Source organism: Protopterus annectens, chromosome 7.part1, assembly GCF_019279795.1.
Source record: "Protopterus annectens isolate FY-2018-M chromosome 7.part1, PAN1.0, whole genome shotgun sequence".
Taxonomy (NCBI): domain Eukaryota; kingdom Metazoa; phylum Chordata; order Ceratodontiformes; family Protopteridae; genus Protopterus; species Protopterus annectens.
In genome coordinates this window covers 483,513,895-483,540,067 of record NC_056740.1, presented here as the reverse complement: position 1 = coordinate 483,540,067, position 26,173 = coordinate 483,513,895, and the positions used below count along the sequence as shown (strand labels likewise).

The window sequence follows — 26,173 nt, the reverse complement described above, 5'->3', positions numbered from 1 at the left end:
AACTCTGTGATGGATGTTGCTTAGGACTGTGTTTGTAATGATGGCTGTGTTGCTGACATATTACTGTGCCTCTAATAACTCTGTGATGGATTTTGATTTGGACTGTGTTGGTAATGATGGCTGCGTTGCTGTCACATATTACTGTGTTGCTAATAACTCTGCAATGGATATTGCTTATGACTGTGCTGGTAATGATGGTTATGTTGCTGCCACATATTACTGCATTGCTAATAACTCTGTGATGGATGTTGCTTAGGACTGTGTTGGTAATGATGGCTGCGTTGCTGTCACATATTACTATGTCGCTAATAACTCTGTGATGGATGTTGCTTTTGGCTGTGTTGGTAATGATGGTTATGTTGCTGTCACACATTACTGTATTGCTAATTACTCTGTGGTGGATGTTGCTTAGGACTTTGTTGGTAATGATGGTTATGTTGCTGTCACACATTACTGTATCGCTAATAACTCTGTGGTGGATGTTGCTTAGGACTGTGCTGGTAATGATGGCTGCGTTGGTTTCACATATTACTGTGTCACTAATAACTATGTGATGGATGTTGCTTAGGACTGTGTTGATAATGATTGCTGCATTGCTGTCACATATTACAGTATCACTAATAACTCTATGATGGATGTTGCTTAGGACTGTGTTGGTAATGATGGTTATGTTGCTGTCACATATTACTGTATTGCTAATAACTCTGTGATGGATGTTGCTTAGGACTGTGTTGGTAATGATGGTTATGTTGCTGTCACATATCACTGTATCGCTAATAACTCTGTGATGGATGTTGCTTAGGACTGTTTTGGTAATGATGGTTATATCACTGTATCGCTAATAACTCTGTGATGGATGTTGCTTAGGACTGCGTTGTAATGATGGCTATGTTGCTGTCATGTAACTGCATCACTGATGACTCTGTTATCGCTGTTGCTTACGACTGTGACAATAACGATGGCTGCATTGCTGTTGTTACCCATCAGTGCCCGTAATGATTGACTGCTTTCTTCTTGTTATATGTGACCACAATGATAACATATACAATTATCAGAAACGTCTGATGAAGTAATGTGCATTATTACTAAAGAGCTTACACTGTATTAAAACTTGTGGATTTTATCAGTGGACTTGTTTTCCTTCGTCATTTTTGGATTTGCTTTTTTGTAACCCGAGGATTTACTCCTACTTCTTTGGGGCAGTGTTTTGACATTTTTTTCTGTAAAGATGATGGGTATGTTTAGGTGTTACATGTGACTGTATCACAATTAATGTACTATTCCTTCTTACACGGGCCTGAGTTGACAATGGCTGTATTTTCTTGTTGCTCATGAATGTGTCATGAAGACTGTGTTTTCTACACTTGTTGCTCAGGAATGTGTCATGAAGACTGTGTTTTCTACAGTTGCACTGCTGTTGTTCAATTTCAGTGTATCAGTGATGATTCTGTTTTTGCTGTATAAACTTTGTTTTATGTGGATGGGGAGTCTGTTTCATAGTAGTAATATCCTCTGTGAAATATACCCTCAAAGCCATTCTGTTGATGTTGCAGAAGAGGTTTATATCCCTGGACCAAGTACTTCTGATGCTGCTTGGCTTGCTCAAGTGCAGTAAATCCATCAGTAATGGGCTGGAGGACGCCTTTTATACCAGACACAGGTCACCCATTAGGATCCGGTATGCTACCGAGTATAGTGATGGGGCTTTGAGTTGGTCTATGTATGATATGTTATTTAGGCCTGTATCTTTTTAGTAAAGTATCCCTATGGGTGTTCAACCTGTTGTATGTGTCTGGCCAGACACACGCCACATGCCAAAGGGGCCATTATATTCAACGACTGGCCTAATGAGGGCTGAGTAAAGGGGGCAATGAGTTCCTTAGATCTATACACAATCCTTTTGTTTATAAGCTGTGCAATACAGAAGGACGTTTTTACAACAATAGACATGTGTTGGTCAAAAGTTAGGTTACTGTCCAAATCTCCAAAAACTGGGTCAACTCTTGGGGTGTATTGTCAATGTTTTAGTTCTGTGGAATAATGACTTCCCAAAGCATACAATAATGCATTTAACTCTCTGCCTAGGTCAGCCCTAACAACAGTGTCCTTCTTAATGTACTGTTCTGACTTTCTTACATTAAGTTCAAAAAGTTAAATTTTCTAATTTATCAAGAGTAACTAATTGCCAGTTGTCCATGTTACATAAGGAATAGTCCTTAGAGCCACATATAAGTAATACTGCATAAAACTATAATGTCTTTTGTACAGTGGGTACACCATGCCTGAAAAAGAGGTGATCATATCACACACATAAATGTTCACATTTGGTCCTAAGATTGAGCTCTACTAAATGATTATTTATTTAATTATTTACTAACATTTAACCAAGTCAGTGGGCTGTCTATAGGCCCCTTTTAGCCATGGCCCAATGCAGAACAGCATATGAACAGCTTAGTGTAGCCAGTTAGAGTGTTCTTAGAAGATGGTAAGAATCTGGAGTGATCAGAGAAATACACACAGTCACAGGGCAACCATGAAAATTCACAAACACAGTGACTGAAAGTCAGGATTGAACTCCATACATTGGCAGAGTTCTTACCACTGAATTTTATACAATGCACACACATTCTCACTGTCCACCCTCTGTCTAGTAACTACTGCTCTGTCCACATTGTTGTGGTTCAAAGATGTATTCTACAGCTCACCAATTTACCTAAAATGAATGATAGCACTAAAGCCGTGAAGTCGTGTAACAAAGACAGACCTCAGCTGTACCTTTCACCTATCTGATTTCACAGGACATCCCTGATTTTGACTCATGTTTTTTCAGTCATACAACATTTGATTTTCTGGTAAATCCATGAGAATTGCAGTCTGCCAATAGTTCCAGACATTAGCCTTTCATGCTTTTTATTGTTTTGAAAATGCACGTTGATACAAAACCTGTTCCATTAATTTTTTAAGCAAATTACAGTAACATTTTAAAAATGCTCCTAATTCAATGCCTTTGCTTTCACATTACTTTTTGGCTTTGTCCAGAATTCTTGACTAAAGAAGTTGACAGGTACACCCCTATCAAATTATAACTATGTTTACAGACAACAGTCTGTAGGTTAGTTACACGGCATCTACCACACCATAGATACTCCTTACTTGTGACTTAGTCATTCACCTAACTTTCCATTCATTTAGCAAGAGATTCAAGAGACATACTAGCCTTCACCAGACCATTGTTATTGCTACATAAAGGCACAATAATTGCTTCTTTCAGATTTGTAGTAGCACAGTGCTACTAGTAGGCTGCTTAGCACGGTATTCAGTTCAAGCCTAAAGCCACTTGGAAATGCCTTTTACATGATTTCATGCAAAAATAACAGATTATTAAGTACTGATATATCACAGCAGTAACAACCACAACTGAATGTTTTCGCAAGCTGTGAATCCATGACAATATAAAACTGTGAAAGCACTGAAACCTGAAGAGAGAATTTAAACATTTAGTTACAGTTTTTACACTGAAAACATTTTTTCACAGTTCCCTTATGACATGAGATAATAAGCCTACAGAAAATATAAGAAATAGTAAAAAAAAAAAAAAACATAGAGAAACAGCCAGTGAGAATAGTGTTGATGGATATTCGCCATACATTTCTTCAGTGAATTTGGGGGGCACATTGGTGCGGATGTTTGAACTGCTGCATCACTCCAGTTTGGCTATCAGAGGGGTGCCTTCTGCGTGGAGTCTGCATGTTAGCCCTGTATCCACGTAGTTTGGCTCTCAGAGGGGTGCCTTCTGCGTGAAGTCTGCATGTCAGCCCTGTATCCATGTAGCTTTCTAGCAGGTCCACCATTTTCCTCCCACATGCCTAAAATATGCCTTTAGATGAACTGGTGATCCTCCAAACTGTACGCATGTGTGCATGTGAATGCGTATGTGTGCATGTGGTTGCATGTCTGCATGTAAGCACGTGTGCATGCACGTGTGTCCATGTGTGTGTGCATATGTGTGTGTGCACACACACATGTGTACAAGTAAATGTGTATGTTTCAGAAACCAAAAAAGCACAATGGGGCTGGAACTTTAAAACGAGTCCACCAACGCTGAATCTTTCCTTTAAACAATTTATTCACAAATAAAGTCACAAAGTATATAAGCACTTTTGTTTGGCGTCTGCCAAACTTTTTCAAATTGTTTGAAAATTGTTTGAAATTTGTGAATAAATTGTTTAAAGGAAAGATTCAGTGTTGGTGGACTCGTTTTAAAGTTCCAGCCCCATTGTGCTTTTTTGGTTTCTGGAGTTTGAATTTTCGTGTGTTTACTCGTTAAATGTGTATGTTTGCATGTGAGTGCATGTCTGCATGTAAGCATGTGTGCATGTGCGTGTGTCCATGTGTGTGTGCACATGCACATATGTGTACAAGTGAATGCGTATGTGTGAGTGCATGTGTGCATGTGCGTGTGTCCATGTATGTGTGCACAGGCACATATGTGTGCATGTGAATACATACGTGTGTGTGTGTGTGTGTGTGTGTGTGTGTGTGTGTGTGTGTGTGTGTGTGTGTGTGTGTGTGTGTGTGTGTGTGTGCATGTCTGCATGTAAGCACGTGTGCATTTACATGTGTCCATGTGTGTGTGCATATGTGTGTGTGCATATGAATGCATATACGTGGGTGTGGGTATGTGTCTGTGTCATACCTCTCAACCTCTTAGAGCAAGAAATCTGGACAAAGCCATAAATAAAAGTGGAACAAAGACCCAAAAATATGGAAAATTTTTATTATTGCTCTTACAAACTTAAAAAGTTTATAGAATAACAGATTTCACTTTAGCTTGAACTGTCTGAAGACATGAAATCTGAAATGCAAATGTATGTCATTATTTTCTAACTTCAGTCTTTAACGATTTGCCACTTATTTGCCAGAAAACCACAATTATATGAAAAATGGACCAAAAATATGGGGCCAAAATCTGGAAATTCTGTGAAAATCTGTACAGTTGACAGGTATGGTCTGTGTGTGTCTGTGTGTGCATGTGTGTGCATGCAAGTGTGTGTGTGTGTGTGTGTGTGTGTGTGTGTGTGTGTGTGTGTGTGTGTGTGTGTGTAGGTAGGATTAGGTTCATAACCTTCCACCCACTGAGTACTGGGATGGTCTCTAAGTTCCCCCTCTCGCAGTCTTAAACTGCATTTAAGCAGATTATCAGAGAATGAAAATGAATGAATGACTTAAATGAATGCCTGAATGAAATTTTTTTTTTTGTTTTGCTTTGTTTTTAAACAAGCAACATCTTTATTCAGTTATCACGTATGACATATGTCATGTTACATTTATATAATGACAGTAAACCACAGTGACACGATGTCAGTTGCAAACATTATACATTACAAGCCGTGCCAACACAACTTATACCTCACTTATAATACAGTCATTCAGGCAGCCATTACACGGCTCATTCAGATCCTGCCCTCTTTTAAACCTCGTTCCTCCTCTGCATGTATTGATCCCCCATTTCCCATTTTCTTTTCCTGTGTAATTTGTTCCTACCTTTTTCTAAAGATCTCAATTCCAGTTGTTTTATCTGTTACTATATTCACTACTTCTAGTAAAGTTGGTTTAGACTTTAATTCCCATTTTCTTGTAACAGCTTTTAAGGAGCCACCAGAATTAGAGTCAGTAAAGCCTTACTATTTCTAGGCAATTCCAACTGTATCACAGCTCAAAAAAATAATTTCCTTAGTTACAGCGATTTGGATATTTGCCATATCGTACTTTACAGGCCAGATGACAGAAAACTAAAATCTACAGTGACAAGTGAAGCTTAAGTGGATAAAATAAATATAGTAACAGCAAGATGCAGAATTTTAACTTTTCCAACAAAACAATATGAACAATAACAAACTAACTGCATTCCAAACACCATAAAACAAAGGACCCCACAGTTTTCCATAACGGGGGCAATAAAGCATACTTACCTTTTTTGCAATACTGATATTTTAAAATTACCCCTGCTAGCAAAGTAAGCATGTTTATAAAAGGACAAATATGAGTTCAAAACTCAACCAAAATGTCTAGAAACTGAATTATCATACATCTGCCCTAACAAATTGTGAATTACAAAACTAGAAGAAGAGATAAAAGAAATGCATTTAGACTTTGAACAATTTAAATTTTATTCACTTAAAAGAAACCTCTCATGGACAGGCAAAGTATACTGCCACACCTGAAGAGCACCAGAGTCAAAACCAGAATCATTTACTGCTTGTGCCACTTAATCTGGAGAAACTAATAAAGTACATTGCAAATGAAAACAGAATTATTAATCTCAGAAATTAAGTTATTTGCTTTATGTGTTAAATTTCTATTATAATATGCTGTTTTTTTCTTGTTTTTCTGTTTATACCATGCTGTGAGGGTTTTAACCACATGAAGTATTAATTGCTTTTTACTATGGTTAGCAGCACGCAGTGCCTGTATCACCCCTCATTGTCCATAAATTACTGGAGCTAAGCTGACCATACACAGAGGCCTCTGAGTTCCTAGTATATTAGTCACTCAATACCTGGTCTACAATTGCTGTTCCTCCTGACAGATTGTAGCACTTGTCCCTTTGGCTTACTTAAGCAGGCATCTCCACCAGCTATCCCAGAACAGTTCACCGGTTATTCAGTTCTTCACATCTCCCAGACTGCACTGGGATAAATAATCTTCCTTATTTCAAACTGTTTTCTTTCAGTGGTCTATCATTTGGAGAACAGATTCCACACTACACTTTACCATTAACGTGCTTCCCCCGAATTATCCACCATTAGTGCCAGATTAAGAAGCTGTTTCTCACCTCGTCTTTGATAAAAGTCTTTGAGAACGTTTTGGCTCTATAAAGAATTCCTAGTTTTTGAGGAGCTTTTTATATGCAATTTTGTATATACAGGTTGAATTTAATATTATCACCCACAATCATCCCTAAAACTTTGCTATGAAAAGTGACTTCAATTCTGTTTCATTAAACAATACCTCTACTCCTTAAATTCATTTTTATTATTTTTTTCCCTCCATATCCCCATCATAATCAAGTCTCCATCCACCATTTGCAGTTTGTTCCAGCCTTCTCATATTGTTCAGGTATAAGAGCGGATGTGAGAACCACAGCCATCTAGTAGGGATCAAGGCATTTTTTATTGTGCCATGATGTCGGAGCATTTCTACAAAGTGGGGCAGTAATGATTCTCACTAGTAGGATTGTTTTTTTTTGTTTTTTTTGTATAATGGTTCATGTAGCAGAAAACATTGCTTCAAAAAAAAAGGTGAATCTAACACACATGTAAGGTTACTTATGACTGTATCTATCATTTATATTTTGTTCCTACAGCTGGCATTAGAAAAAATAAGTAGACCTGAGGAAGGATAGAAAGCTAACAGCGATGATATTAAGGTTGAAGCAACTTTCTCTTGGACAAAGTGTGAGCAAATGTAATTGTGCATTTAAAACCAAAATCAGGATATGTTCACTTTGAAGCTGTACTCTGCAGTGCAGCATGGGGGAAATACTGTACAAAAATGGTCTTGAACTACTACTGAACCACTTACTCAAATGAAAAAGCAGAACGCAATCCTAAATAAATGATTCAAAAGACATGTTCTACTTACATTGTGTGGACAAGGCATGCACGTTTGAAAGTGGCAAAGGCCACGCTGTAGCTCCATCGAAATCTTAATGCTACAGCAGTCCTTCACACCTTGCTCCATAGCCTTATCGATTAGCTGGAGAGGGAATGCACAAAGAGCTGATATTTTCTGAGGCAAACTGCTGTCTTCCTCACTAATGGCAAAAACTCCATAAAGTACATCATCTGTAGGCTTCATATTAAGTTCTGCAGCAAAGTTAGTTCCGGCCTTTGACACATGAGCAGCCTGCAGAACGTTATAAACTCTATCTCCTACAGCATTTGCTGTGCGCTTCCGACGCTTGGGTGAGTAGCGACACTCCAGAATTAGCTCTTTATAGTTTGTGACAACCTGATCTGCTGTATCTAAGCGAGCAATCCTTGTCTGATATGAGCGAGAACTATCTTTCTGAACTATCAGGAAATACACATGGCTGTCTGTGCTGAACGTGTAGATATAATGAATTGGAAGCACATCCAGATATTTTGGCAGTACCTTCAATGAATGGAACTCTTTATAAAAGCCGTCTAAACCACCTTTAACTCTTCTGATAGATACTGACGTTGGACTATACTCACTAGTTATTGTACTGTTGAGTGTAGCAGCAATGTAAAAATACATTGTTGCAGAATGATAAATTAAAGATACCTTTGTACCCAAGGGGCTGGCAACGCAATCAGGGCAGAAAGATGCATTATTATCATTTGGAGTATATAAGCAAGATGTCTCAGTACTACCACTCTGACGCTCATGCATGTAGCAGACACCATGTTGAGAACTTCCACAGCTGACGAGTGAAAGATATTGGCTATCGAAAAATAAAAATTGATTGTCTGTGTCTTCCATGTTCTGGGAAGGGTCTATGTTAATATTACACTTTTTGCATATCGTACACACATCACTTCCTGCAGGGCCAGTCACTATATCCTCCACAGATGAAAAGTTTTCATGCAGTGCATATATTTTATTTTGGACTGCTACAAAAATACTAGCATATTCGTTTCTGGCGTCCTGACTTCCATCATGAACGGAAACAAGATTCTGAATCGGCTGCTCAGCTTCAAAGCTTGGAATGTAATACGGCACGGAAAAGTTAACATTCAAACTTGGTGGGTGTTTAGGGCACTGCCCGACAACCATGTGTGACCACCAAAGTGTCCATTGTAATATGAAGACCAAAAGTGCCAGGCTGTTCATTTCTACCAGTTGCATCAGAGGCCAGTATTGGTGTGCAGCCTTGATCTTTGACATTTCAAAAAAGAAAATCTAACACGTAGCTCCATCGTTCTGCCAAAGTACCTAAAATTTTAAAAAGTAGATGTTTATATACCATAATGTAACAAGTAAACAGATCATTTATTCTTCTTACAATTTGTAAAATGGGACATACATGAGAACTTGCATACCATTTTCAGTAACACTTGATGCACCCATTTCAGCATCACAGTAGATGCATCAAAAGAGACCAAAGAATAGAGCCAAAAAAAAGCTCAGTGAGTACTCATCCCAAATAGAAACAGCACCTTTGAACCTAAACAGCCTAGTATTATAGGTATGTGTGCTAATCAGGTAAGTAAAGTAGTCTGTCCTTGATCACTGACTGCAGCTCACCTTGACACAAAACACAACATTTGCCAAAAGAGTAAATCAAGGCAACAAATGTCAAAAAATGAAACAACTCTCTCAACTGTAAAACTGTAACACCAGTTAAATGGTGAGTGTATAAGTATTTTCTTGAATCAGCTGGGAGTGAGTTGTTTACTTGGCACTCAGGGGGTCACATACCCTCCCCACAGTGCTGCCTATGGTACAGAAGTATTCTCTTGAATCAGCTGACAGTGAGTCATTTACTTGGGTACTTGTGGGGCACAGACTTTTGCAGGGGGAGGTGCATGGATCCCCAGATGCTCCCCACTTGCCACCTATGGGACAGAGGTATTTTCTTGAAAGCAGCCACTCTTTAAGCAGTTGTTTTGTGTTTTACAAATTACACTCTCCCTAATTTAAGTTTCAAAAAATCCTTGCTCGCTCTGTACAAAGTTGTCATTAAAAAAGTAAACACTTTAAAAGATCAAACACAAAAATGTATGCTTTATATGAATGGAGGAATGAAGTTTTCCATACTCTTAACTGGATTTGGTGCCCTATTCTCCTACTTTTAAGTTCTGTTAATTGATGCTAGCACTGATAGTCAAACAGCAAGAAGACACTCAGTCATTCCCACGTCCATCAAATCACATCAAAATATGAAAACAATCACAGGGCTTGAATCAAATGAGTTTTTAACCAGGCATGCATCTGAAAAGTACACTAACACTTAACAAATCCAATCAACATTCAAACAGACATTTGACTACCTGATGAAATAACTTGTTTATAATTTGCTTTGGCTCATGCCTGTCTGACCATGTATCCATCTGAACATCCCAAATGGTCCTGTCATTGTTCCCATGCACCTCACATTCCATACAGTGGCAAGTGACAGAGGCATGTCATATATGACTTGTTAAGATTTTTTTCATGCCCTGACTTCCCAGACTGGTCCTGAATTCAGAATATGAAATGTACTCAGTATGAGTTTTGTTCTGGTTTCTTCACACTATTACCTTTACTATGCAAGTAGAAGAAAGTCCAACAGTATAAGTGTGTGACCCTACACTTTGTCTGCTGATCCCAGTAGAGTACTCCGGCATTGAGGATCCCCTTATCCTACCCCCTTTAATAAGAAGGGGCAGGAGCCAACCTCTAGCTGCAGTCCTACATCTCTCGGGCAACCCCTGGGTCTGCTGTCCACTCCAGACTTTACACCAACAAAGCCATCCGTCTAGTAATTCAGTAGTCAAAACATTATTAGATGTAGCAGATTTGTTTACACCTGATGTAAATAAAGAATTCTTGTCACATAATCATATTTTATAAAATGTCCAAAGCAGATATTGTGATGTTAAACTACACTCTGTATCAGTTATACATTCGAATATATGTTGTTTGTGTGTGTGTGTGTGTGTGTGTGTGTGTGTGTGTGTGTGTGTGTGTGTGTGTGTGTGTGTGTGTGTGTGTGTATACATATTGTCAGTTATGGTGTTGAACAGCAATTTGTTTGAAAGAATATTCAGGTTGTTGAGGCAAACAAAACATATTTTATCGAATACAGGATGAGTGATGTATTTCTGATAAGTGGGCGAGTGTTAGTGAATGTAGGGTTTCTGTGTGACTGTTGCTGGTTAGAGTTAGGATAAGGGTTGGGTAAGGAGGTAAATTCAGTTATGTGTGTGTGTGCGTGTGTGCGTGTGTGCGTGTGTGTGTGTGTGTGTGTGTGTGTGTGTGTGTGTGTGTGTGTGTGTTTATATGTGTATGTGTGTGTGTGTGTGTGTGTGTGTGTGTGTGTGTGTGTGTGTGTGTGTGTGTGTGTGTGTGTGTGTGTGTGTGCGCGCGCACGCGCGCGCGCCTGAGTGTTTATGGTCATGATCAGGGCTATATCTGTGGATGGATTTTAGGGAAGGGGATTTTTGTAAATTAATGTGTAGCACTAGGATTAGGGACAGGGGTAAAGTTAGGGTTAGCATGAATGAGTAACATGAGATGGGTGGGGTTTGGGTTACTGTTTATTACCTGGCATTGATGTAAAAGACTAAAGCGCTGAGCTCTTGATGGGTGCTCCTGTGCCCAGGGTGCAGAGCTTGATTTCTTCCACCTTTATTTGTCTGCTATTTGACTCGAGGCAAGTCACTTAACCAAACAGTGGTCTCAGATCACCCCTAAAAACAAACAGTGGTCTCAGATCACCCCTAAAAACAAACAGTGGTCTCAGATCACCCCTAAAAACAAACAGTGGTCTCAGATCACCCCTAAAAACAAACAGTGGTTTCAGATCACCCCTAAAAAGTGACAATTTGTCCAGTGGGTTTACCCAGTCAAGAAACAACCTGATGAACTGTGCCACAACAAAAATAAATGTGTTGATTGACAATGTCCATCCAGGATGCCCTCATTGTCAATGGAATCCTAGGGAGTATAAATTTATAGTAAATAAAGTTAATACAAATGAAGAACTTTATACGACAGCATATGATAATATACAGGGCAATGTAAATTCAGAGGATAGTGTACTCAGTATATACAGAGTAAATACTTACTTTAGCACTGGCAGGAAAGATTATCTGTAAACAGAGAGTTGAATCTTATGCACAGCTGTCTGATAACATCAAGTACAAAAACTACCCTAACAGTTAACTACAACTACTAGCTAAAATAAAAGTACAGTAAATAAACTAAATAAAAATGTGTCATATTCCATTAGTTTTAGTGAGTTAATGAAAACTGGTGTGACTTGTACATATGTGACAGTGACACTTTGTTTCTATTTGTTACTTGGGGTAGAGCACTAATCCACATGGTCCCTTCTTAGGCTCATCCAAGGAGTACTGTCTGAATAAGTGACTCATTTTGAGTCACAGAGGTAGGTACACGCAGACTGTGGGAATCAAACCTTAAACTACAGGAAGCAATTTAACACTACAGCTCCAGACTTACACCCATATACAAATAACTTTTCAGAGAGAAATAACACATCTAAATATGGCCGATCCGATAAAACTAATGTATACACTACAGATGTCTACAAAGGTATAAAAATTACTAACAGAAAAAAATGCAAGTTAAAACTGTAACCTTGGAAGAAGGTATTGAAAATAAGTGTAAACACTTATACAGAGAAGGGAACGCAGTTTTTGGTAACAAGTGATAAATTACTATCACATCATAAAGACAATCACATTGTCCCTGGAACTTTTGCAGAAAGCTTGAAAGATTCCACTTCAGAGATGGACCATACAATGTAAATCAGCTTACTCCAGAGTTTGCTAACACAGATTGGATAGCAAGAAACTCTATACATATTCCTTGTTTTTGGGACCTGTACTAACTGGTCAGTAGAAGTTCTAATGTCTATAATGTGCCACACCACAGAGTATTAAACAAAGAACACCTGTGAGTGTACAGGAGATTATTGACTTAAGGAAAGATGATTAAACTCTAATCATTTGACTCTGCAAATGGCTAATCACTGTTGCGTTCTTCACTGATGTCCTGCAGCAAATCAAACTACCCTTCTGTAAGCCATTCTGAACTTACAAAGTAGTGGGTATTGTACATTAGTTAGAAGATGTGCAGAATGGAAGCAAAGGGAATAAGTGCAAAACAGCACCAGATAATCACGTACAGTGACCGAATCACCTAGAGCTATATTTTACACCATTGAGTGGCTAGCCCTGCCACGGCGTGCAGTCTGTGATCCGTGTTCTCCTATCTTGAGGACACTGCGCACCACAGTAGTTGCCCAAAGCAGTTGGTCTGTACAACCCTTACCCCTATAGGGCACCATGTGGAGCCTGTGGTGCTGCCCACAGCTCCATTCTTTGGTGAGTTTGAGATGAAAACACTTGAACACTTGGCATGTTTTTCGGAGATGGGAAGAACCCCACAGGGACAACATGCAAACTCCAAAATGACTGAACCTTCTACCTTGGAGGTGAAGAACCTAACCATTATGCCAACTGGTTTCTTTTTACACAAACACAAAAACACACACACACACACACACACATATATATATATATATATATATATATATATATATATATATAATAACTATATATTTTTTAAGCAGCTAACAATAGCAAGAAAACTGGGCCCTGAAGCCTGAGCTAAACAAGCTAACTATACTAACTAAATTAACTACTACAGCCTAAGTTCTAAACTGCAGAAAAATTTTAACAGAGTAAGAAAAAAATCTGTCTCACAGTAGGAGAATAGTAGCTAAAGGTTGATGGATACAGCAAGTTATTCAAGAGCTCTTTTACACGTCCCTATCATTTTTCTTTCAAGCAACAAACAAGATCTGGGCATCTAAGGTAGAGCCTAGGGAACTCTGCATAGGAGAGGAGTCAGAGCTCTGGATCTGATGAAACTTTGAAGTTGGCACCAAGGTCAGATCCAGTTGGGTCCGACGAGCCATACGTTTGAACCACATAGAAACAGATAACATTGGATCTGCCATTTTCTTAATTTTGTTTATGTTTTATTACTTTCCTCTTCAGGAAAGCTATTTTAAAGCTAGGGGTATTGCGCTTTAATGGTCTGTCTTGAAACTGTAACAACAGGGGACAAAATTAGGTCTGTAGAGCTCTCCAAGCATTTTGTTGATTTTCGACACAACATTATTTAAATGTTTGCTAAACCATAACAGGTTTAAAATAATGGGACCATAGTTTCATGTGTTTCTACTACATTTATGGCTAACAGGACCAGTGAGAATCTCATCCATATCATTCGATATTGGTAGGAGGTTAATCATGCACCCCGAGAATCTCATCCATATCATTTGATACTGGTAGGAGGTTAATCGTGCACCCCAAGAATCTCATCCATATCAATCGATACTGGTAGGAGGTTAATCGTGCACCCCGAGAATCTCATCCATATCATTCGATACTGGTAGGAGGTTAATCATGCACCCCGGGAATCTCATCCATATCATTCGATACTGGTAGGAGGTTAATCATGCACCCCGGGAATCTCATCCATATCATTTGATACTGGTAGGAGGTTAATCGTGCACCCCAAGAATCTCATCCATATCATTCGATACTGGTAGGAGGTTAATCGTGCACCCCGAGAATCTCATCCATATCATTCGATACTGGTAGGAGGTTAATCATGCACCCCGGGAATCTCATCCATATCATTCGATACTGGTAGGAGGTTAATCATGCACCCCGGGAATCTCATCCATATCATTCAATACTGGTAGGAGGTTAATCGTGCACCCCGAGAATCTCATCCATATAATTCGATACTGGTAGGAGGTTAATCGTGCACCCAGAGAATCTCATCCATATCATTCGATACTGGTAGGAGGTTAATCATGCACCCCGGGAATCTCATCCATATCATTCAATACTGGTAGGAGGTTAATCGTGCACCCCGAGAATCTCATCCATATCATTCGATACTGGTAGGAGGTTAATCATGCACCCCGGGAATCTCATCCATATCATTCGATACTGGTAGGAGGTTAATCATGCACCCCGGGAATCTCATCCATATCATTCGATACTGGTAGGAGGTTAATCATGCACCCCGGGAATCTCATCCATATCATTCGATACTGGTAGGAGGTTAATCATGCACCCCAGGAATCTCATCCATATCATTCGATACTGGTAGGAGGTTAATCGTGCACCCAGAGAATCTCATCCATATCATTCGATACTGGTAGGAGGTTAATCGTGCACCCAGAAAATCTCATCCATATCATTCGATACTGGTAGGAGGTTAATCATGCACCCCGGGAATCTCATCCATATCATTCAATACTGGTAGGAGGTTAATCGTGCACCCCAAGAATCTCATCCATATCATTCGATACTGGTAGGAGGTTAATCATGCACCCCGGAAATCTCATCCATATCATTCGATACTGGTAGGAGGTTAATCATGCACCCCGGGAATCTCATCCATATCATTCGATACTGGTAGGAGGTTAATCGTGCACCCAGAGAATCTCATCCATATCATTCAATACTGGTAGGAGGTTAATCGTGCACCCAGAGAATCTCATCCATATCATTCGATACTGGTAGGAGGTTAATCATGCACCCCGGGAATCTCATCCATATCATTCGATACTGGTAGGAGGTTAATCATGCACCCCGGGAATCTCATCCATATCATTCGATACTGGTAGGAGGTTAATCATGCACCCCGAGAATCTCATCCATATCATTTGATACTGGTAGGAGGTTAATCGTGCACCCCAAGAATCTCATCCATATCATTTGATACTGGTAGGAGGTTAATCGTGCACCCCGGGAATCTCATCCATATCATTCAATACTGGTAGGAGGTTAATCGTGCACCCCAAGAATCTCATCCATATCATTCGATACTGGTAGGAGATTAATCGTGCACCCCGGGAATCTCATCCATATCATTCAATACTGGTAGGAGGTTAATCGTGCACCCCAAGAATCTCATCCATATCATTCGATACTGGTAGGAGTTTAATCATGCACCCCGGGAATCTCATCCATATCATTCGATACTGGTAGGAGGTTAATCATGCACCCCGGGAATCTCATCCATATCATTCAATACTGGTAGGAGGTTAATCGTGCACCCAGAGAATCTCATCCATATCATTCGATACTGGTAGGAGGTTAATCATGCACCCCGGGAATCTCATCCATATCATTCGATACTGGTAGGAGGTTAATCATGCACCCCGGGAATCTCATCCATATCATTCAATACTGGTATGAGGTTAATCGTGCACCCCGAGAATCTCATCCATATAATTCGATACTGGTAGGAGGTTAATTGTGCACCCCGGGAATCTCATCCATATCATTCGATACTGGTAGGAGGTTAATCATGCACCCCGGGAATCTCATCCATATCATTCGATACTGGTAGGAGGTTAATCGTGCACCCCGAGAATCTCATCCATATCATTCGATATTGGTAGGTGCTCCCCATTAACTATATTATCTCCACATATTCAAGGTAAAAATCTGTGATCACACATCTAATCATCCAAAGTGGTTTTAAAAATAGTCAGGGAAGTACTCTGTTTGGTATGTAAAGACAGCCTATTTCAGAAATGGAGTCTACCGTGGATTAGTACTTGTAGCACCAATTGCTATTGTTAATGAGGCAGTATAGATTTACATCTCTAGAAGCACTAGCTTTATTTAGATCAAACTGTTTAGACAGTGTGGGATCACAGCATGGAAAGCTGAACACAGATCATCCCTGAGAGGCCTATACAAGACTGCACAGAGGGATACAGCTTTTAGTCTATCATGGTACTAAAGATACTAAGACCTGAGATATTTTTGGTGTGTAAATGTTGAGGTCCCTTTAGTTTGTTTGGCTATATAGTAGGGTACATGCTGAAGGAGACATGTTTAATGAGCAGCCTAATAACGGAGGAACAATGTTGTATTATGACGTCTCCAGATGATGAAGAATACGCTGTGCAAGTTAGAAGCATTTTCTAACCACACGAGAGAGATGGTGATCAAAGGAGTGCTTGTTATCCGTACTAGTACTCACGTCTGTGATGAATGGGTCAAACTTAAATCAAACACTACCGATGTAGTATGTGGCAGTGGTGACAGTGGTGGTAGTGGTGGTGGTTGTAGTGATGGTGGGGCTGGTGGCAGTAGCATTATTTGTGGTAGGAACAGTAGAGGCAGTGGTGGTGGTGGTACTGATGATGGTGGGGGCAGTGGCAGTGGTAGTGATGGTGGTGCTAATAGTGGTGGGGGCAGTGGCAGTGGTGGTGGCGGTACTGATGGTGGTGGCAGTGGTGGTGATGGTGGTGCTGATGGTGGTGGTGGCAGTGGTGGTGGTAGTACTGATGATGGTAGTGGTGGTGGTACTGATGATGGTGGTGGCAGTGGGAGTGGTGGTGGTGGTACTGATGGTGGTGGTGGCAGTGGCAGTGCTGGTGATGGTGGCATATTTAACAAAGGGAACTATACTGAATTTCTTACTGTTACGTGTAAATGACTGACTAATGAACAAATCATTTGTTTGTGCTAGTCCTTACAGGAGAATTTGAGTATTAAGATGGGATAGCATAACCCTTCTCCCCTGCCTGCAATCATCATCAAACTCAGTTAACTATAATCGCCTGTTATCACCTTTCACTTTGGAGACGTGTATGCCAGAGACAGAACCCTGCTGAATATCATTGGTGGTGTCTTTCTGTCTAAAACAAATACCCCTTGGCCTTAATAGTTTGTGTTATGAGATAGTCAGTTAGCTATCAAATAAAATACCTACAAATTAACAATGTGCTGGGAGCATTTATCAATAACTGCAGACTAGGCAATAGTGTTAACAGCCCTTTTCAAGATGCCAGAAGACAGTGCAGAATGTAGGCCTTTATCTGTGACCTCAATAACATTTTCAAAGAATTCATCCAGGTTGAACTGACATGAGCTGCCTTTTAACAAAGCCAAAACTGGTGTAAGTATCCAGGAATATAAGGTCATCTATACCATTTTTATTAATTCAGCTTTAAAATATTCCATTACATTAGAAATAATATTAGTGAGACTAACAGGCCTGTAATTCTAAGGGATAGCAGAGGGATCACCTTTAGGCAAGGGCACCACAGCAGCTGTTCTCCACACCTTGAGGGATGCTACCAGCGGAATGATTCAGAACAAACAACAGATAATGGGGTTTAGCTAGGTGGGATTTAGCAAACCTTTCAACAGACATCCAGGGATATTGTCAGGGCCATGAAACTGGTACATTTAGTTTTAGAAAGTGTTGAAAGGACCTGGTCAAGAGTGTTTTTGGGTGGTTTGAGGGAGAATGGGGCCAGACAGGTGGGTGGAAGAAGTGTGTTTGTTAAGAGAATTTGTCCACAAGAACGTTAGCACTGTCCTGGAGGCCAGATTAAGAAGCACCATTATAAATAATTTCAGCACATGATTGATGGTTTGTTCAAAGCTTCCTAATCTAGCTGAAGAAGGCCCTATTGTTATCTTTTGAATTGGCTGCAACCAGTCAGCCTTGCATATCCTATCAGTAAGCTTGAACAACTTATTAAACAGTTTAAATCATTTTTTACAGATGAAATCTTTTACTGAAGGCTAGAAGCATTTTTCTGTTTGTTATGCAGTTTGTTGATGGTGGAGTTACATCATAAGGGTTGAGTTTTAAATCTGACATTGTGCTTACACTGAACTGGTAGAGATGAGTCAATATAGCTGTTTAAATGGGAATAAAATTCAGAGGCACAACAGCAGCTTGGGGTACAAAGTTGGTTGCACAGCTATGCCATCTGTGAATATCAGTAAGGTCAGAACAGCATTTTTTTAGAAGCCGTGAAGCAAGTTTTCAGACAGAAGATGTAAGATGGTCAGTTTTACTTCATGGGTAGGAGAACAATTTTGGCAAGTGATTCCAACAAATATCTACCAATGGGTTTCAATAGTGAGACAGACACATAACACTTCAATGGATTCAATGAAATTACTGTTTCCCTCAATTATATTGCCCTGCTTGGTGTTACAAATCACTTCTGCCAATGGCATTACAGTAGCAGAGAGACACAACATTTAAGGAATGCCTTTCAGTTATACCTTTCAACTGAGATTTTCTCAAAATGTCCAGGTTTTTGCCTCATATTTTTGGTCTGCTCCTCAAAAAATGTGTGTTTTTTTGGCAAGTCACAGGACTGAATTCACTAAATAATGACAGACATTTGAGTTTTAGACTTCATTTCCTTCAGAAAATGCACGATAACTCAAAACCTTTTATTCTAGCAACATTTTTAGTTCATAAGAGAACTATTTAAAAATTGTCCCTGTTTTGGGGCTTTGTTCCTTGCATCTCTTTTGACTTTGTCCAGACTTCTTGCAGTGAGAGGTTGAGAAGGTATCGCTCGCCCAGTCAGGATAAATCGCTCGCCCAGTCAGGATAAAACAGACAAGCGGTTCAGGGTTCTGTTCAAGCAGTTTTATTACATCCAAACGTATCAGGAATGAGGCTTTGTAACTTAAACATAAATAAACTTATAAACAGACTGACTTCCCCACTCATATGTTAACACTCTGGCTGTTCTCAAAAAATGGCACTGCTGCCTGCATGTGTACACTATTTATACGCAAAGTAAGAATTGGATCTAGCAATGGGAGCTGTCTTCAAGAAATGTTCAACTTTGGGGACAACTGAAACATCATCAGGAATGGGAATGGATGCTGTGACATGTTCTTTGGTACAAACACTGTCAGGGTTGCTCTGAGATCTAGAGTCTGTATCACAGGTATGATGCTGTGATAATAGTTTCTGACACAGGAAGAAGATGTCTACAATTTCTCCTGTATTCTATACCCTCAGATTCCACTAAGTAGGATCTTGGCTCAGCACATATACCTGTCATTTGACCAATTCGATCAAAGCCTTTCGGCGTTTGCATCCTCACTGTCTCTCCTTGTTTTAACGGACAAAGAAATCTGCACATTTTACCATTGTTGGACTTCTGAAAGGAACACTTCTTGAAAAGTTGGGCTTTTATTGCTTTGTTGTTTTTGGCATTAGGCACCAACAAACTAAAACTGATAGGCAAATGCTGTCCTTTACTAACGCATCTTACAAATCAGCAAATCTGCATGTTTTAGCTTTATTCCCAAGTCAGTGATATAAGCTGCAAAACTTTCACCTGGCTTTCAGTCTCTTGTATGAAATAGGTACCTCTCCAATGTAACATTTGTCTGGGGGTTGCACATTTCTCTAAATTTGCATTTCAAACACTCAGGGTCTTCCCTTGATTCAGCCGATACAACAATATGGTAGTTTCTCCCTCTCCTGCATATACTGCTGGTGCATACACAAATGAACATTCTCTCTCACTGGCCTCTGACCCAGCTAAGTTAAGCAAAATGAATGCCCTCATATGTGCATCTTTGTCAGAAAAATCTGCTTGTATGAAAATATCATATTCCTGCTTGAATACTCCCCAATTCTTTGCAATATTATGATCAAACACAAGTGGACTAGGTATGCAAAATGTCTCTGCCATATCAACACATAGTGGTAAAGGTGCTTGAAATCAAGTATGAACATACACACATAAATATATGCCAGAATTTTACGCCAGCACTTGCAACTATACCCAATAGCACAATAAACGCTTTGAAATAACTGCACTTTGCCAAATAAGTGCCTGTAGCACAAGAATACTTTAAAATCACTGTACTTTGCACTTTACTTATCAGTGTAAGAAACACTTCAAAATGACTGTACTTTGCGAATAAACTGTGCACGGCACAAGAACTTCAAAATAACTATACTTTGCAAAATAATTCTGTACAGTGTAAGAAACACTTCGAAATGGTGGCACTCTGTGAATAAACTGCACATAGCACAAGAAACTCTTCAAAATGGCTGTATTTTGACTGCACTTTGCAATACAACTGTACTTTGCACGCAGCAAACTTTTTGAAATAATTGCACCGTAATAAAGCACACACTCTGCAAACACTTTGCACACTCTGAGATACTTCAAACAACTCTGGTTATGCTTTAAATGGCTTCGGACAATGCAAAATAGTAGCTTATGCCCTAAACGGTCTTCTACTAAAAAACATGCAGTCACCTTGCTCTTTAAGCTTATTTTGCCCTTTTGTTGTACTTGCTATGCCCATTTAACCTCGTATCATGCTCAATGTACTTTTCTTGTGCTCGTATTTCTTTAAACATGCTTGTTATGCAAACCAAAGATAATTCTGAGCCCCATATGAATACTTCTGCTAGTTTTATCAAATATCATAACTTCAAACATTTTGTTTAATTAATAATGTGTTTTATGTCTTTTGTTTGATTAATAATATGTGTTGTGTTACTCGTTTGATTAATAATGCATTTTTTGCTTTTCGAATGCTCCGTTTCATTCTCTTTGTAAAATAAATAATTTGTGGAAGTTCTGGTTATCTTTGGTTAATTTCTGGCTTCTTTTAATCATTTGAGCACTGTTGTTATCCAACCTGCTCAATATACCTTCACCTTCAACTCTGCACCTCGTAGCTTAAAGAAGTTGTACTCTGTATCCCACTTCTGACACCATGTCACTCGCCCAGTCAGGATAAAACAGACAAGCAGTTGGGGGTTCTGTTCAAGCAGCTTTATTACACACAAACACATCAGGTATGAGGCTTTGTAACTTAATCTTATAAATAGACTTAACTATCACACTCATACATGTTAACACTGTTCTCTCAAAATGGCACTGCTGCCTGCACGTGCTCACTACTTATATGCACATACTTACATCTGGAAATGCTTTTTAAAGTTACATACACATGCTCTGTTCTACAAGAAGTATGCTTTCAGTAGTAAGGACTACTGTCATTAAATCTGCTGTGTTCTTACCAAATCATGAAACTATAAACTATACTCTAACGGTGTATAAAGAGGGATTATGACTTCCTTGCTTCCGGAAGATATGTCTTTATAAACTGTGTTCAGGGGCGGAGCCAAGATGGCCAACTGATAGCAGCAGTTTTTCAGAGCTCCATGAAACTAGTATAAAAAAACAGGAAATAACTTATTTTATTTTAGCAAAAATACTTGGAATTGATAGATGAAAGCATAAACTATATTATTAGTAACTTTGGTAAACTTAGGAAAGTTCATTCCTGTCAAACTATAAAGGAGACTATATCATTTGTGGAGATGAGCACTTTGAAGACTTCTCATTCTGACATGGCTTTAAAAAAAGAAATGCAGCTTGTGACATCTGCTCTACAAGAACTCTCACTAAAAATGAATGATTTTAAGGAGAATTTACAAAACCTCAAGGAAAATTGTCAGAAACAAACAGATTCTCTCAAGGAACTTATACAGCAGCATCAATCCAGAATAACACACTTAGAAGCATCCCTGAATGATCTTGATGGAAGACTGAAGGATGAAGAAAGCCAGAAAGATTTCATCAAACTACACAATTGGCTTCTCAATAAAGTGGATGACCTGGAAAACAGGGAGAGAAGGTCAAAAATAAGGATTTTTGGCATCCCTGAGAGAGCTGAAGGAGAATATATTTCTTTCCTGAATACCTGGATTCAATAGTTTTTAGATTTAAAAGAGGGTCTGTCCTTTGGTATTGAAAGGGCTCATAGAGCTTTAGAAAAGCCAGTATCAACATCCTCCTCTACTCCTCCCAGATCAATGCTCATAACGTTTCTATCTTATTGGGACAAGGAGTTGGTCCTAAAATCTGCCTGGAGGAAAAGTCCATTAAAGGTTAATCAAAACCCAGTTAGCTTTGATAATGACTTCTACCAGGGTTTTGGAACAGGGGAAAAAAGCTTGGCCATTAATAAAACTGTTAAAAGCAGAATAACATCAAAACTCAGCTTGTCATTCCTGCCAGAATAAAAATTCTATATCAAAATGAAATGAGATCATTTAATGCCCTAGAGGAAGCCACTGCCTTTATTAAAAACAATCGCATTATTTCCTTAGCTGAAGATATGGAATGGGCATCTGCATCTCTGAAGAGAGTTACTGATAAATCTTCTTGGACTGATGTTAAAAAGAAAAAACAAAAAACTGAGTCAAAGATTGCTGTTCCCAATAAATCTCGCAAAGCATCTACTGCGACTGGACTTTAATTTGTTTTATACTTGCTAAATTTTCATGTAAGGTATGTCATGACAATATTTTTCTTATTGCTTTTCTTTTTCTTTTTGCTTTTTTCATTTCTATACCTTTTGTTCGTATACAAATTAAATAACTGTTCATAGGTTAGTACTAGGCTAACTGTCTTTGTGGACTATTTTAAGCCTAACCAATTACCCCATTTAAGAATCAAACCCTGCACCTTTGGTTTATAAGGCAAACACCTTAACCATTATGCCAACCTCCGACTTATGCTTTTTAGTATATTAGTATAATATTACTGGTTTATTGAGTGATATAATTAAACAGTAAGTATCTTTGCTTTTATGACATTAAGATAACATGCTTTATTTCAAATAATATGTAGCCCTTTGCCCTGCTAAATGCTCTTCTGAGTTATTACACAGGCATAGTCACTGTTTAGATTAATTTATCAAAACTGTTTTGGATACATGGGATAACAGGGCATATTTATGATTTAGTATTTATTAACTAGATTTTTTAATGTTTAGAACTTCTGATTGTTTCAGAATAAATATTGGTACCTGTGTAAACAAAAAGCTGTTTGCCAGCTTTTGACAGAAACTGGGTCTCTCTGACAGTTATATGCTTGCATGTTTAATGGCACAAGGTTTTTAAATAGTTACAAGTTATGTTTCTCTGGAGGTGATTTCTTGTGTGTTGAATGTTATTTTACTGTTTGGAAGTATCTGACAGTAAAACTTTGCATTTGTTACTGTAAATAAGCAGACTTTGTGGTACAGTTAAAGTGAGGTCAGGAAACTGTACTATCTATGTAGCATGCAGGGCAGGAAAATGTCAGTTTGAAATTTAAGAAGTGAAGCTTTCTTACTTAGCTCATGACATCATGCATTCTGTAGCTCATGACATCATGCATTCTATGCATGCAGATCAGATTACATCACATCTAATGTATATATACAAGCCTAAATGTGAATGTCAAGTCTCTGATTGGTTAATATAGCATAGTAGGCTTCTTTTACAAGAATTATGAGCTACACTGTCTGCAAACATATTCATGGTTCCCTTTTATAATAGTGACTATATTTTGTGATCAAATATTTACAGAAATGTTTTTTTTCTTGTAAACAGTTAATTATAGCCACTATTTCTAGTGAATATACTGGAGTTTTTTATAATTAGATCTTTATAAATAACTTTCCTATGCAATTAGCAAGTGTTTAGTATAGGCTTATACATTTACAGGAAATGCTTATGACTAATGGTAATAACTGTAAGGATACTCAAACACCATACTAAATCCTAGCAAATATATGTGTGAATAATTTTGATTAAACTATAATTACTTTGCATTTAATATGTTGATTTCTTATTGTATCTTAGATATTATTTATGTTTCAGATGTCATGTTTTCAGTTATTATAAAGTCGTGTTTTTTAGTATATTAGCACTTTATGACAGGGAAAGAGCTCAGTAATATCTATGACCTGTGATAACACAACAAACAAGTTATGAGTTTCAGTATTACCCTATTGCTATGTCTTTGAGTCATTCACCTTTAAGACCTGTTATCCATAGTAAGTTTTATATAAATAATGGGTTTTACTAATTTTGTCATATTAACTGATGCCAGTTCATTATTATTAATTTTAGTCAGTCATTTAAACATCTGCTATTCCAAATGTTTAGGAGTTAATTAAGGACACATATGTCTTATGGAATATTTCTAAGAATCTATGTTAACATCTTTTGGGAATGACACACACTCACTATGTGCAAACACCCAATTCTCGTGAAGTTTTTATTTAGTGGGAGTCTGTCATGATAAGATTTATTCAGAGGGCAAGTAAATACAAATGCTAAATGATTATTTGATTTGTTCTGCCATTTTGAAGTTTTTGTTATAACTAGCACAGATGACATGCTTAGGTATTTTGGGTAATCATTTAGATTGTTAATACAGCTAATGTTTCCTTAGTATATTAAGCACTAACTTCAAATTATATATATCCTAATATGTCCCCTGCTTCCTTAGTGAATAATTACTGTATAAATGTTTAATGTTTCTAATAATAGTGTATGTAACTTATCCCTAAAACCTAACTGGAATCAATATCTGATTAGTTGTTTATCACTACTATTTTTATCTTAATTGATAATATATTCTTTACTTTGTTTTCATGGGCTCAAACCAACAAATGTTGATGGTTGGGATAGGTAGTCTAGCAGATTTAGTTTTGTTTGCTAGACTAGGAATGTATCTCATTCCATGTATAGGGTGCATTAAAGTTTATATCAGAGTAAAATATGTTAATTTTTGTTATTTAACTGTTTTTCTAGTTTTGAAATGCCTGACAGAATTGTTTTACTTTTATCTTTCATGAGAAAAGTTATTTGGATTGAGATAAATAGAAATACAACAACTGATATTCTGTTGTCTATTCAGGAAGACTATTATGTATACAGGATTCTATTAATACAAGTTCCTTCATTATTTTTTATCTTTAAAGAATGCTGATATGGATTTAACTTTGATATCCTTAAATACTAATGGCTTAAACAACCCATATAATAGAGCTAACCTACTAAGGTATCTTAAACTAAACAAGACTCAAGTAGTTTTTCTCCAAGAGACACACTTTAAAATAAATGACACATTTATGTGGGACCCTAAGGAATACACAATACTTGCTCAATCTTCTTATAAAAATAAGACCAGAGGAGTAACAATTCTATGGAAAAAGACTTTCTTAAATCCAAAATTATTTACAAACATGTAGATAATTATGGGCTTATGGCCTTAGTTATACTTAAGTTTAATAATAGAATTTGGACACTGGTTAATTTATACTGGCTCCCAGGAATGGAGGTTGGACTAGCTAAGAAACACTTAGACTTTATTACAACTACTTCTAAAGGTAATATTATACTAGGAGGTGATTTCAATTGTATCACAGATATTACAGAAGCTGCCAATAGGAAATCTCCTAGACTATCATCCTCAGCTAAACAGTTAAAAAATGGACAGAAATGTTTAAATTAAAAGATGCCTTTAATGCTTTGGGACCAAATACTTTACTATTCTCACACCAAGACTATAGACATGGTACCCAAACTAGAATAGATAAAATTTATATCTCACAATATCTTTATTCTACAATTTTGAATTTTTCAATATAACCTTGTCCCTTTTCAGATAATTCCCTGTTGTTAAACAATGTACTTGGAATTCAATCAGTTAGTTATTACTTCAAGGATTCCTTCATATATCACAAAAAATTAAAGACTTTAAATATTGGATAACGTCTGAACATCAGCTTTTCTT

General features: G+C 38.0%; 1 protein-coding gene across 1 annotated transcript in view; it reads right to left on the bottom strand.

Moving 5' to 3' along the window:
• MST1R (macrophage stimulating 1 receptor) overlaps nt 1-26,173 on the bottom strand; it is a 1,081,737-nt gene that overhangs the window by 823,501 nt on the left and 232,063 nt on the right. Inside the window, exon 2 of the mRNA XM_044078935.1 lies at nt 7,645-8,961. Coding sequence (XP_043934870.1) covers nt 7,645-8,913 — 1,269 coding nt within the window. The 5' untranslated portion in view covers nt 8,914-8,961. The remainder of the gene's footprint in view (nt 1-7,644; nt 8,962-26,173) is intronic.